The following is a 14,640-nucleotide window of genomic DNA, read 5'->3' as shown; positions in this document are numbered from 1 at the left end:
TGCTGACGTAACGAAACATTGGCAAATGCATAAGTAAAGAAAACATATATTCAGGTACTTTATGACTAATACTTTTTAAGATTTAAATCATTTTAAATCAACTTGATTTTCCCATAGAAATGAATGGCAATGAGTGAATCTGATGGTCAAGTTGTAAACATTTTTAAAATAATTCTTTCTAACGAATTTAACTAAGCAGACATCCAGATTTTCAGCTAGCCCACACATTTCTTTCTTCAGGAAATGTACTTTCATAGATTACTGCGGCATTGTTAAATTCCTATGTTTTTTCCCATTTTCCCAAACATGTAGCTAATTTATTAACATGCTAGTCTCTCCTAATCACTCATATTTCAGACTGGCTGTACACGCTCTCCTGCAGAGGCCAGAAGCAGCTGGGAGGCAGAAGCAGTATCAAGTAACTATACAGGTTAGGATGTTGATAAATCTGATTTGTGCCTTTTGAATCAGGGCTAGTCTGTTAACTGTTGTCTTGTTCTCATGGGGCCAACACAGCTCAAGAACCATTAAACTAGCACCAGCATCATCAACTATAACATCAAATCAGATATCAAATTAAAACCCTAATAGGCATTTGGCAATACTAAACACAGGCATATCAACACACTTTCAAAGAGTTTGAGTTGAATGGAAAATTAACTCCCATTCAAATCATAAATCAGTTCAAATCATCTGTTTACAAAGCACTGATAATGTAAGGAGACTGTTTTCCTATCACGTACAATTAGTCGATCTGATGAGTCAAAAAATAAACCCAGTAGTTGGGTGTTTCAACAGAGGGTGTCTGCAATTATGGATTGGGGCTTTAAACTGAGAGAGAAGTAATAATTTCTTCCGTTATATGTATATTGTTGCTCCAGAAAAAACAATATAAATTTGAAACTGTAATAGCAGAGAGACCAGTTTTTGTTTGCTTTTGTTATTATCTTCATGTAGTATACCAACAGGCTACCATTAGGCAAATCTTAAGGCTTGTTTAATATAATCTCAACTCCCTGCCCCTCCAGAGGCCTTTTGCCTCTTGCTAAGCTGTCAATTTGTCATTAATTGGCCTGCTTGGTTAAATAAAAATAATACAAAACATGTTTTCCTTCTGGTATTCCTCCTTAGGTACAACAGAGGAGGATAGAGAACCTAAAAAGAGTCCAGTTCAGGAATGGCAGAGAGAGGAAACGGTGGAGGAAGCGCTGTTGGTAGGCAGAGTAGATGTAGAAAGGGAAGAGAAAACGGAGAGCACATCGACAGATATCAACACTGAAAACACCAGCGAACACCTGTCAGGGATCACAGTGAAGAGGACAGGTAGCTGCAAGAAAGATGGAGCTGCACCGGAAACTGCTGAGGATGTGACTGAAACCAGAAAAGACTGCCACGCCAAACAGATCATTCCAAGACGCAAAAATTTCAAATGCAGAGAGTGCGGCAGGAGCTTCCGCCTCAGCGCCTCACTGAAGCGACACCAGAGCGTCCACACGGGAGACCGACCGTTCCCCTGCAGCCAGTGCGGGAAAGCCTTCTCTCTGGAGACGTCCCTCGACAAACACCTCCTCACGCACTCCACAACCGCCTCCTTCGGCTGCGAGGCCTGCGGGAAAGCTTTCCAGACCGAGAGAGCGCTGAAAACCCACAGACTCGTCCACGCCGACGCCAAGCCGTTCACCTGCCGGATCTGCGGTGCGGGGCTGACGACCAGAAGCAGCCTGCTGGTTCATGAGAGGGTTCACACCGGGGAGAAACCCTTCAGATGCCCCACCTGTAATAAAACCTTCTCCCAGGCCAGCTACCTGAGAATACACAGAAGGACGCACTCCTTGGACAAGCCGTTCCCCTGCAGCCAGTGCAACAAGGGCTTCGTCACCAAGCGGGCTTTGCGGTTCCACGAGGTGGTTCATACGGGGGTGAAGGCGTTCGAATGCGAGGTGTGCGGCCGGAAATTTGGCCATTACGTGAATCTGAAAAGACACGGCCTGATCCACACGGGGACGAAGCCCTACCTGTGCAATGTCTGCGGAAAAAGCTTCAACCAGTCCAGCATCCTCAAGGGACACATGCAGGTGCACGCCGTGAGCAAACCGTTCATGTGCGACGTCTGCGGCAAAGGGTTCGTCTACAACTACGCTCTGAGGAAACACCAGCGGCGCCACCTGGAGGCCGGGGAGCGGGGAGACGGCCGGGGGGAGAGTCGGCGCTGCGAGACGTGCGGCAAGGAGTTCAGCTCCGCGGCGGCGCTCAAGACGCACCGGCTGCTCCACACCGGACAAAAGCCGTTCGAGTGCGACGCCTGCGGGAAGGCCTTCACCCAGAAGTACTCGCTTGTCATTCACCAGAAGGTGCACACGCAGGAGAAGTCGCACATCTGCGGCGTGTGTGGAAAGGGCTTCGGCCTGCCGGGCAGCCTCAAGCTCCATGAGAGGTGCGTAAAGGGTGCAGTAGTAATATTGTAGCAAATAGTTGAAATGTATCTATACCACAGCTACAGAATAAACTGGAGTGAAGAATGTGTTCCACCACCATGTGTCATCTGGCTCGCTCATCAGATAAATTGAAAATATTTAAAGGTCCCATATTCTACACTTTCCAGTGTTTTATTTTCTGTCTTGATGTCCATTCAAAGCTGTGTGTGTGGTGTCATGAACCAAAAACACTCTCAATCCATTTCTCCACGTTCATTTTCCAGCATCTCTCTGAGCCTTACCAAGAACAGGCTGTTTCTGTCACTGTGTCTTTAAGGCTCATTAATATTAACGACCCCTCTGTTCTGATTGGCTAACCGTTTCAAGAGTGAAACGTGAGACGCCGCGGCCCGGCGGCTACAGGTAGGGAAAACTCTCTGGTAATAAAACAATGACAACCGCTCAACCGCTTTGAAAAAAACACTTTGTTAGTCTATTATTTCTTACAAAAATTATAATAAGCGAACCTTTGTGACGCCACAAAGTTACGGAAGTCCAAACGGCTCGTTTAGAGGCTCGCTTTTCTAATATGGATTGTGTGGATTTAGTTGCTGACTGTGCGTTTTGATACTTTCACCATGTTTAGATAGACCATCCAATTCCTTTATCATCAAAGAGGCAAGGGGAATCCTGTTTTACACCATATGGGACCGTTAAATATGAAGCCGGTCTAAAGTCTTAGTATGCAGGAGAGTACTTTAATCCATGTGTTGACTTAACTATTATCACTCTATTATGATCTTGATTCCTAGGACCCACACTGGAGAGAAGCCCTTTGCATGCGAGACGTGTGGCATGACGTTCAGCATCAGCGGGAACCTGAGCAGGCACATGAGAGTCCACACGGGGGAAAAACCCTTCAGCTGCCAGGTGTGCGGCAACGTGAAAACACACATGCAGGTCCATCTGGGAGAGCGGCCGCACCAGTGTCAGAGGTGCTCCAAGACCTTCGCCTACGCAAGGAACTTTAAAGAGCACAAATGTGTTGTCACTGACAAATAATGATGAAAGTTATTAAGATAAAACTCAGGAATTCAGAGCTAGAGAGATAAGAACAACTAACGCACCTTTAGATTAGCCTTTGGAATTAAAACAGCAAAAATACAAGACAAATGTCAGTGCAAGAGCATAAAATCTGACTTTTGCTACAACTTTAAAGAACACAAATGTGTCATGATTGATAAAGACAAAAGTGTTGAATGAAACTTGAATGAACCTGCTGGATTAAGAGGAGCTGCCCATCGATTGGTCTTGTCTATTTTATTCTTATATGCAAAACAAATGTAGCATTTTCTATTAAGTAGCATGGCTTTTTGGTACATGGAATTGAAGAGAGTGCGGTTATATAATATCTTCAATTCATATTGTACTTCCATGGTTGAAAACCTATTATGTGTTATGATAAACGAAAGCTGTTGTGTAACTGAAAATGGTTCATACGTAGAAATGTATATATGCATAAATACTAAAGGATATATACTGTAGTTTGTCCTGTCCTCACTTTTGATAATTCTGATGGCCGAAGCATCATGTTTTTAATCTTGCTGGGTATTTTTTGTTTTGTTTGTTTACTGTGAGCAAGACTGGCTCTTAAAATGTAAACATCAGTTAAACTTCTGGAGCACAAAGGAGATTTCCACCTCCATCCCCCCCAAAAATTGAGAATTGTCCAATATCTCACTAAACCCTAACGAATATTAGGAACGACATTCCAACTATAGGAGTGGTCAAAATAACAGAAACACCTTATAATGTATGAATATCAAATGCCTAATGAGGAGTAAGACCATCTTTCAGCTTCAGAACAGCTTTAGTCTTCTCTGGAGTGCTGTCATACAGGTCCTGCACTGTTTCGTGCATAGGATACAATGCATGCTTTTATTTTGAAGAACTTGTTGCTTGAACCGGAAGAAGAAAATAATATCCGTGCCGCGAGTGGCACTGGTACGAGTTGTTTCCCTTGCTTCAACGGTACTATTCTGGTACCACCGCTACTAGTTTAACTACAAATATCGAACCGAAATTGCAGTATTTGGTAAAACATTCGTTTGTCAGAATGTCGGCGTTGGAGGAGCAGGTAGGCGCCATTTTGGAGTTAATGGTCAACGCGACTGTCACAGAAATGACCAAAGTTATCGGAGGCTCCGATTCAACGCGTCCAGAAGTGCCATGTACGACCGAGAACACACCCGGGTCCTCGGATGAGAAGGTACGTTAAAATGTTTACGGCTGAATGTTTGTTAGCTGCGCTGTGTCATGGCATTTGGTTTTGTTTTGGTAGGCTCAGCATCATCTCCCGTGTTGTGGCTCCCTCCCTTGTCTGGCGTCTAGACAACCAGCTGATCATAGAAATAGAATAGCTAGCTAGCTAGTTAGCTTTGAACGACCAAACTTAACCGACTAAGTATTGACTCTGCAGGACTGTTAATGTGGAGGCGGCCTATATTTCGGCTGAATAAAATATAATACGCTACTCTGGTTGATCAAGGTCCAACATTGATCAAGACGAACCTATCTTTGGACGCCATTTTGAATTGGACCGCAGGCCTAGGCTTATCTATTTGCTGTATGTCTAGGAACATTTCAGCTACAAGTTTCAGTTAACGTTGCCCGGCCGTGACATTGATCGATTAATCACGTAAGATTTCATTTTTTTTAGTGTAATGTTATAGTGATGGCCATGCAGCTGTTTGGGCCACAGAGAAACAGATGTGTACCATGACGCAATATTTTGGTTAATATAAAAAATCTGCAAGTAAGGCTGGGCGAAAATGTTGATATCAATATCACAATAATCATATGATTTTTTTCGAGATATACATATATATATATATATATATATATATATATATATATATATATATATATGTATATATAACGATATGGCTCACGTATGCAAAATCACACTTTAAATAAACAAATTAAGCCTATACACTAACAAAATATAATATTCCTATGGGGACTAGAAGTATGGTTGTGGTACTTAATAGTACTATTAAATATCGAACCGATATTTGATGATTTAAGGTATTAATAGTTGAGAATAAGATAGAAAAACTGTAAATTTTGGAAAAAACATGTCGTCAAAACGTTTTGGATATTTTGCAATTTGTGTACTCCAGCAATTTTCATTTAAACATTTTAAAAGGATATGGTACAAATTCATAGTCTTTCTATTTTATTCTCAACTATTAATACCACAAATCATTAATTCTTATGTTGTCTTTTGTTCTGTTATGATGGTCTACCAGTAATAATCCACCTTGTGTGTGTCTGCCTCTGACAGTACACTGTTCCTCCCACCAGGTGATCCAGTTCAGTGTGTTCATGACGTCTCTGGCCAGAGAAGCTGTTGAGAAGATCTGCCAGCTGTTCCACGAATGTTCCTCTCTGCTCAGACTAGAAGTGCGTCACTTTACTGTCATGACAGTAACGCTGTCTGTGTAGGACAGAGGCGCGCTGCATTCATCTTGGGGAAAAAGATTGGCGGGTTTTCTCCTTTATAACAAGAATCTTTTCTTGTTATTATCCGGAAAAGGATCTCATTGTATCAAGATCGTTTCTCGTTTATTAGAAGAAAAAGATCCTGAGTTTAAAGTTAGTTTCAGAGTCGTGGTTTATTTGCGAGTGAAGGGAAAAGGGAAACATAAAATGTATCAGAAGGGAAAATTAAAACATAAAACATCAGTGCATACTTTTTTTGCTTCAAGATGAATGCAGGGTGCTTCTGTAGTATAGCACTTTCCTTAATGTTACAGTGTGATGTAAAAAAAAAACAGCTAAATATTCATATTAAAGAGGCATTAAGTAATCTATGACCTCTTTCTGCGACTAGTAGGAATTGCAGCAACATTTATTGAACTTATCTCCTCCTACACAAGTCTCTGATACAGACAACCATCATTCCATCCTGAGTTACCATCCAAACCCGAGTTATGTCGTATTTTTTTTTTATGTCCTCGCTCTGTAGGTGACCCAGGGAGTGGCAGAGAACGAGGACCTGCGGAGGAGGCTGGAGGCGGCGGAGGCGGAGCTGCGGCTGGTGCTGGAGGGCAGCGGAGGCCAGGAGGAGGCGGAGCAGCTGACGGAGGGAGGCGGCGGGCAGAAGGAGGGCAGGAGGGTCCCGGCTAACGGAGGCAGCTACACAGGAGCGGAGGGAGAGGCCGTTCAGACCAGCCACCGCTCCGGGAGGAAGAGCCGCAGAGGTGAACGGCTCTTCTGTTTTTTTTTTGTTTTTTTCAGTCAAGCAGCAAGTGAGGAATTAGTTGTGCTGCCTATGTTATTTGACACATACATGACTTTGGGGGTTCAGTTGCTTGACCTAAGGCTGCATAGTTTTCGTCCAGTTTATGAAGAAATTGATGCAAATGAAGTTGTGGGGTTAAAAACCGGTTCACGAACTTTGTCACATGTCGTCCTCTCTTTCTACTGTCTTCTGTCTCTCTCCATTGTGCTCTGTCTAATAAAACAGAAATGTCTTAAATAGGGCTGCAACTAACGATTGTTTTCATTGTCGATTAATCAGTCGATTATTTTCTCGACTAATCGTTTAGTTGTTTGGTCTATAAAATGTCAGAAAATCTTGAAAAATGTTGATCAGTGTTTCCCAAAGCCCAAGATGACGTCCTCAAATGTCTTGTTTTGTCCACAACCCAAAGATATTCAGTTTACTGTCATAGAGGAGTAAAGAAAACAGAAAATATTCACATTTAAGAAGCTGGAATCCGAGAAGTTTGACTTATTTTTCTTAAAAAATTACTCAAACCGATTAATCGAGTATCAAAATAGTTGGCGATTAATTTAATAGTTGACAACTAATCGTTTAATCGATTAATCGTTGCAGCTCTAGCCTTAAAAACTATTATTAAACTACTTCTTGTATTTTTACAGTCGTGGCTAGCGGTGATGCAGGAGTGAAGAGATCACCCATAATTCACCTGTGGAAAGGCAGAGCGTATGAGGTGAATTCCTGTCCGTTTACATAGTTATAGGGAATAAGTGTGATTGATCTCTGATCAAATATCACCAAACTAAAATTCCAGATGTCAAATAATGACATTTTATTAATTACATTTTAACCCCTATAACCTTCCTTATTCTCTCTCTCTCTCTCTCTCTCAGGACAGTATCCGACCTGTCATTATAAAGGAGGAGGGGCTGGAGGCCTTCGCTGACCAGGCCTCTCCTGATTCGGGTCAGTACCCAGACGACCCGGGACAGGACGATGACAACGACCCAGACTACCAGGTTGAGTTCATTAATTTTTCCTTTATTTTGTTTTATTTGCTTATCCGTTTGTCTTTATTTTGTTTTGTTCTGTAAAGAACCTGGGGACATACTGTACCTGTGTCTTTATAAATACGTTTATATCAGCAAGTAAAAGAAAATGAATGGAAGGAACTGTAACATTTTTAGTTGGAGCCAGAAGATCCAGATGACGGCGACCCAGGATACACCACCAGACCCAAACGTGTCGTGAAGCCCAAGTCCCGTCGAGGCCGAGCCAAGAAGGACGGCCAGAGTCAGAGCCAGCAGCCCCTGAGCTGCAAACACTGCAGGAAAACCTTCACCAAGCTGCTGCAGCTCAAAGCCCACCAGGCCGTCCACGGGGCGAACGCCGAGAAGCCGTTCCACTGCTCCCAGTGTGGCAGAGGCTTCTCCTTCCAGCGCAGCCTCAACGCACACATGCTGCTTCACACAGGTGACGGTTCAGCTCAGCTTTAGCTTCGATATATACAATCAGAAGTGCTAAAAACACAGTGATTGAATACAAAGATTTAAAACACACAGAAAGACCAAGTGCATGTTGATGCTCCATAGAGCTTATCTTAGCTTACATTTGCTTAACTTTTTAATATGCACATTACCTTTTTTGCCTAGATGAGTGTAAGAATACACCATATTCTATCACATATTAATAAAGCATACTCATTGTAGGGCTGGGCGATAATTCAATATTATCGTTTATCGTCTTTCAGTGGAATCATATCGTGATGATATGAAGATATTTTGATATCGCGACACACATTTCTGCTGTCTAAATTTGTTTGTTTGTTTGTTTATTTATTTATAAGGACAACACACATTAATCGACATTTCTGTAAATGTGCTAGTGTTAGCCAGCTGGCTAATTTTCAACTATAGTCCTTGTGGCGAGAGTTTAAAACCTATAAAATGATAAAAATGTACAGAACAAAGACAACAAGACGCCATAGAGACAGCAACAAAACAAGAACTCTCAAGGCAGAACACAAGCCATGCAAAGCAACAGGAAACAGCAAAGCATCAGCAAACAATACAGCAACAACAAACACCATATTAGCACATATAGTCATGCAAGCGACATGAAGCAACAACACACAGCCAAGCAATACTGACCACAACCAACTTATGATACATGCAGTCATGCAGAGCAGCAATAACCAGTAAACATAAATAAAATACAGCAATCACTATTTAGATCTTATTTAAGTGTTACCAAATTGTTTATAAAATACTAGTAGATATTCCATACATACCTAAGCCATGCAAAGCTGGCCGCCTGGCAACGGGTAAAGGACATGGGACAAGTTAGCAGCAGGTTAGCCAATAATAACAATGATAATCATTAAATGAGCAATGTACTAAGTGGAGTCGAAATGTTCACATGTCTGACTTTTCAAAAGCCAGGCCTTGAGACTTTGTGTGAAGGTGTGGTAGGTGGTACAGTTTCTTATTTCAGTTGGTAGGGAGTTCCACAATTGAGAAGCTCTTACAGAAAAGCATGATTGGCTGAAGGAGCTGGACCTGAAAGGGATTACACAATCCCCTCTCAGAGCAGATCTTGTAGATCTGTTGTTTGATGTTTTCTGCTTAATGAAAGTACTAAGTGGTGGAGGAGCCTTGCCATTTAGGATCTTAAACATCAGGCAGGTGTCAGTGTATTTCATTAGATTATCCCAGCTAAGGATGTCATATTTGCCAAGAATATTGCAGTGATGGTAAGTATTGGGTTTTCTGTCTAACACTTTGAGTCCAGCTTGTCATACAATATGTTAAGTGGGGGATGATCATAGCATTCATATATAATTTTGCTGCTGTAGTTGTTAGGCAGTTTCTTATATACCTGAAATTAACCAGGTTATATTTGGTTATTTGCATTACTTTTTTCACTTGTTTTTTGAAGGATAAGGTGGAGTCGAGGATAATACCAAGATATTTAACATGAGAGACTACTTGGATGAGCTCTCCAGACACATAGACTTTGGGATCACAGTCAGATGCAGAGTGTGTCTTTGTAAAAAACATGCAAACAGTCTTCTTAACATTAAGAAACAGGTGTGAATCATCAAGCCACTTGTTTACATTTATCATTGTTGCGCTAAGTTTAGAAGCTGCTTGTTCTTTGGTTTTTGCATGGACATAGATTACGGTATCGTCTGCATACATCTGAACTTCACACCCTGTGCAGACCGATGGTAGATCATTTATATATAAGCTGAACAGGAGAGGTCCCAGGATGGATCCCTGGGGCACACCCATTTCATTACTCAGGAAGGGTGATGTTTCACTACCCACCCTTACACACTGAACTCTGCCTGCAAGATAGGACTTCATCCAATTCAGCATATTAGAGGAGAAATTAAATTGATGATGACAAGCAAATTTTACTTAAAAACTCTCAGGTATGGTAGGAATATTATTTGAAAATTTCAGTTTTGTTTGACACCACACCTAACATTACCATTCGGTTCAATGAGATGAACATTCATTTGATTATTTAACATGATTTTGCATACATTAACCGTATCGTGATATACATTGATATTGAGAAAAATCTTTATGATTATCATGATATTGATTTCAACCATATCGCCCAGCCCTAACTCATTGTTCCAATATCCAGGAGAGAGACCCCACACCTGCGATGTTTGCGGGAAAGGTTTCACTCTGAAGCAGCTGCTGAGAAACCACCAGCGTCTCCACGCCGAGGTCCGGCCGTTCCGCTGCGACCAGTGCGGCAAGAGCTTCTACCGAGCCCACGGCCTGAAGATGCACCAGATGGTCCACACCGGAGAGCGGGCCTACAACTGCCAGTACTGCAGCAAGAGCTTCACCATCCAAGGTAACCTGCAGCGCCACCTGCGCATACACACGGGGGAAAAGCCGTTCAGCTGCGAGACGTGCGGCAAAAGCTTCAACCAGGCCGACACTCTGAAAGGCCATCAGAGGATACACACCGGGGAGCGGCCCTTCAGCTGCGAGACCTGCGGCAAGTGCTTCATCCAGAAGAGTGCCTTGAAGATGCACCAGAAGACCTCTCACTCGGGCGAGAACGCGCTGGCCTGCGTGGCGTGCGGGACCGCGGTGGCCTGCGTGGACTCGCTGCGCGCGCACCTCCAGACGCACGCGGCCACCATCCCCTGCACCTGCGTGCTCTGCGGCCGGCGGCTCAGCTCCATCACGGACCTGCGTGCGCACCAGCAGCACCACACGGTGGAGCGGCCTCACAGCTGCGGCCTCTGCGGGAAGAGCTTCAAGTCGTCCAGTTACCTGAAGATTCACCTGAAGACGCACAGCGGGGAGCGGCCCTTCTCCTGCGACATCTGTGGTCGCATGTTCACGCAGCACAGCAGCCTTAAATCACATCAGGTAGGATTTTGTTTGTGTATGAAAAACACATTAAAGGGGTATTAATTCATTTTTTACTTTTATCAACACTATCAAAGACCAAGGTTTTGCAAAAACATTGACAGATCTCTGCTACAGTGTACAGCAGCCTGTAATGGACAGAAATATAAAAGTCACATTTTCACAACAGAATGAGTAAGCTAGCTAATCAGACCAGAGATCCAACAGAAACGTCTAGTGAAAGTAGAGGTAATATATCACAATGCAAAATACTACTGCTTTGTCATTTGCCTTTTTTAAAAAATGTGTTTTGATGCCGGTTGTTCTCTCATACCACCGTCCTCCATCTTGAAAATGCAAGGATGCCACAATGCCACAAATCCATTACATTAAAATACATTCACATTTGAATACATTAAATGTTAGAAATAATGTGTAAAATTAGATTAAAAACCAAGTACAGTACAGTTATTTTGACATTATTTTGATGAGATTTATGCATTTGTTAAATTTGCTGTATACCCTATGTGGGTAGTGTTGGGCTCACTGGCTATCTTTCAGAAAAACTCATGGCTCCTATCTAACCAAATGTCATGGAAATCTTACAGCAAGATAAAGGAATTTTCCAGGAGATGGCGGGACCATACCTGGGTTAAATAGTGGTTGCAAGCAGTTCTAGTTGGGTGGGATTTACTGTTTCAGAGAAATTCTCTTAGTGTTAGGTATGTTGCCATCATAGAAAAAGTGCACCAAATCGACTTTCACATATATTGTTGTGATTGTCTATTTTATGGCACAGGTTTTCTCATCCAAACCCCATAAACTGGCTAAAATAAACTGTGGAAAGTCATTGCAGACTATTGAGACAGGTGTGTCAGGGATATAGCAGACAATAAACCTGGATAGAGCTGCAACGATTAATCAATTAATCGATTAGTTGTCAACTATTAAATTAATCGCCAACTATTTTGATAATCGATTAATTGGTTTGAGTAATTTTTTAAGAAAAATAAGTCAAAATTCTCTGATTCCAGCTTCTTAAATGTGAATATTTTCTGGTTTCTTTACTCCTCGATCACAGTAAACTGAATATCATTCAGCATCACCATTTTCTGACATTTTATAGACTAAACAACTAATCGATTAATCGAGAAAATAATCGACAGATTAATCGACAATGAAAATAATCGTTAGTTGCAGCCCGAAACCTGGAGTTATTCAACCTTACACAAGACTTTCCTCTGTAATCCTGTACCTGAAAATGACTTTTTCCAACATTTTCCTTTTTAACCTTCACTTCCAAAGGTGGTCCACACGGGAGAGAAACCGTTCAGCTGCGACACGTGCGGGAAATGTTTCAGCAACACGGGAAACCTGAACAGACACCAGCGCATCCACACGGGCGAGAAGCCGTTCAGCTGCGACCAGTGCGGGCGCAGCTTCAACCAGGGCAACAGCCTGAAGGCCCACCAGCAGATCCACACCGGCGAGAAACAGTTCATGTGCGACAAGTGCGGCAAGAGCTTCTCCTACCTGAGGAACCTGAAGGACCACAAGTGTTTTTACGTCTGAATTTGAATCTGCGGTGATGAGACTGTATTAATCGATGAATGAACGAGTGGGCGGTTCAGGAAAATGAATCAAGTTTGCCGTTATGGAGTTCGGTTTTCCATGTTTGTTACGTGACACTAACCGGGCCGCCCTCAAGGAAAGAGGCCGATTTGTGGATTCTCTCGGTTTGGAGTTTAAAAAAGAAAAAGAGGTGGAGACAGTTACTGGGCAGGCTCTCGTGTTTAAAGGTTTAAGAGACCTGTGCAGCTTTTTTGTATTTTAAATTGTAGGCATTTAGCTGACACTCTTAACCAGAGCGACTTGCAGTGAGTAAGCTTGAATTCCTAGATCACCTACATTTAAAAGCAGCCAGTAGCAAGGAGTGCACAGGTCATCATGGCATCATGCGCCGATAATATTCCTGTGACCTTTAGAGTGATCATGTAAGAGAGAAATGTTAAGAAAAGTAAGAAAATGAGAACTAACGAGAGCAGGGAAAGGGTTCAATGGGGAGAAGGTCATGTGACTCAGCTGTCCTTACTGGATTCGGATCAATCCAACATTGGGGAGAGAGAGATAATTAGACAGTAGTGGGTGGGGGGGTTCCCCAAGGAGCACATGTGATTGCAATTTGAAAATATGGATATATGAAAGAAGTTAAGGAGCATTATCTGTGGGAATAATTGCATAACAACGCCTATTCCTAAAACACCATATTAGCACTATAGGAGCCTGCATGTACTGAGAGCCTTTTAGTCCATCTAAGTACATTGTTGAATTCCTTGGAGTGGAATTTGTTTGCCTTTGTTAGCAACACAAGTCAATCAGGGTCAAAAAACAAAAAACAAAATCACATTCAGTTTCCTAACTTTTCTTCTCAGCATATTTTATGATATGGAAGGACTTAATAAAATAGATGATTTGCACTAGCATTGCTAACAAATTACTGTGAAAAGCAAACAACTTCAGCCTCTGATATCTCAATTACCAAAACACAGCTGTAAGTTTGGATGGACTGGACAGACTCCTAGTTTATGATCAGTGGTGTAGGCTTCTTAAAAACCTGAACTATCCCTTTAAACAAAATGGACTGACTAGTGACTATAGTTTCTGGAAAAAATACAAAAAAATATATGTTAATGTGCATTTCCATACGTTAATGTGCATTTCCATAGTAGTCTGCCCTTATTTCTTTGAAGGAGACCTTAATTGTACACAGGACTGGAATTTGGAAAGAATGGCCACTGGACTACATTTTCTGTCCGGTGGCCATTCTTTTACACCTCTCTGAATGGTGGCTGTTTAATTGCCAAAATGACTGGTAGAGTAGACAAACTTACCAGCCACAGTTAAAATTTACCAGCATTTGGCTGATGGCTAGTGCCGATTTCCTACCCTGATCATAAGCTGTTAAACTAAGACTGTAACACTATGACATACTGATTTTATAGTATGGAGCTTTTGTTGATTTTTGAACAAGCCTATTTCAGTGGTAAAAACGACTTTTTGTCATGTGGCTTAACAAACCTGAAGTATGCTTTCTTATTTTTTTCCAAACATGGTTTCACGTGACTGCTATAGATGTGTGAAGTAAAACTGTGACTTTTTGGAAACACATTGATAAACAAGTTGCCTTGTGTGCAGTAGAAGAACTGTGGTGCTGATAGAAAACATAACTGCTATTGAAACAGTAATTTTGTAAGAATGTTATTTCTGTAACTTCTCTTGTGGAGTTGTATTGTTATATCTCAACTTTGTGATTGTGAGCCAGATGGTGGATATAAAAACAGACATGAAAAAAAAACCTTTTTCTTACTGCTGAGTTTTTTCTTTCTTTCGTTTCTTGCGTAGAATTTCATAATGCATGTGAAACTGAAGAGATGGAAAAATGATCTTTCTCTCTCTATCCTGAAGCAGAAGGTTTTCCCACAAGCTTGTCTTCAAAGCAACAGGAATAGAACAGTACAAGAAGAGATGTCTCACTCACTCCCACAAACACACACAC

The 14,640-nt window shown here is 42.0% G+C and overlaps 1 protein-coding gene across 1 annotated transcript; it reads left to right on the top strand.

Moving 5' to 3' along the window:
• The first annotated feature begins 1,103 nt into the window (after positions 1-1,103).
• LOC139659134 (zinc finger protein 721-like) lies at positions 1,104-14,417 on the top strand. The gene is made up of 11 exons (XM_071537358.1): positions 1,104-2,434; positions 3,227-3,431; positions 4,411-4,683; positions 5,781-5,879; positions 6,445-6,679; positions 7,365-7,435; positions 7,596-7,721; positions 7,890-8,175; positions 10,360-10,752; positions 10,921-11,105; positions 12,390-14,417. Exons 1-11 carry the CDS (start codon positions 1,104-1,106, stop codon positions 12,654-12,656), a joined length of 3,471 nt encoding a protein of 1,156 aa, XP_071393459.1. The 3' UTR covers positions 12,657-14,417.
• Positions 14,418-14,640: the final 223 nt, after the last annotated feature.

The sequence above is a fragment of the Centroberyx affinis genome, unplaced genomic scaffold (genome assembly GCF_046629955.1).
Source record: "Centroberyx affinis isolate AG114_WGS23_722 - 3 ecotype Tasmania unplaced genomic scaffold, CSIRO-AGI_Caff_v1 ptg003021l_1, whole genome shotgun sequence".
Lineage (NCBI taxonomy): Eukaryota > Metazoa > Chordata > Actinopteri > Beryciformes > Berycidae > Centroberyx > Centroberyx affinis.
The sequence above is the reverse complement of the archived record's forward strand: the minus strand, read 5'-3'. Positions and strand labels throughout refer to the sequence as shown.

Bases quoted from the DNA above. Each gene is read 5' to 3' on its own strand.
- LOC139659134 (XM_071537358.1), top strand. From the start codon at position 1,104: ATGTTTTCCTTCTGGTATTCCTCCTTAGGTACAACAGAGGAGGATAGA. The intron at 4,684-5,780 runs GTACGTTAAAAT...TCCTCCCACCAG, and splicing joins CCGGGTCCTCGGATGAGAAG to GTGATCCAGTTCAGTGTGTT. The intron at 6,680-7,364 runs GTGAACGGCTCT...GTATTTTTACAG, and splicing joins CGGGAGGAAGAGCCGCAGAG to TCGTGGCTAGCGGTGATGCA.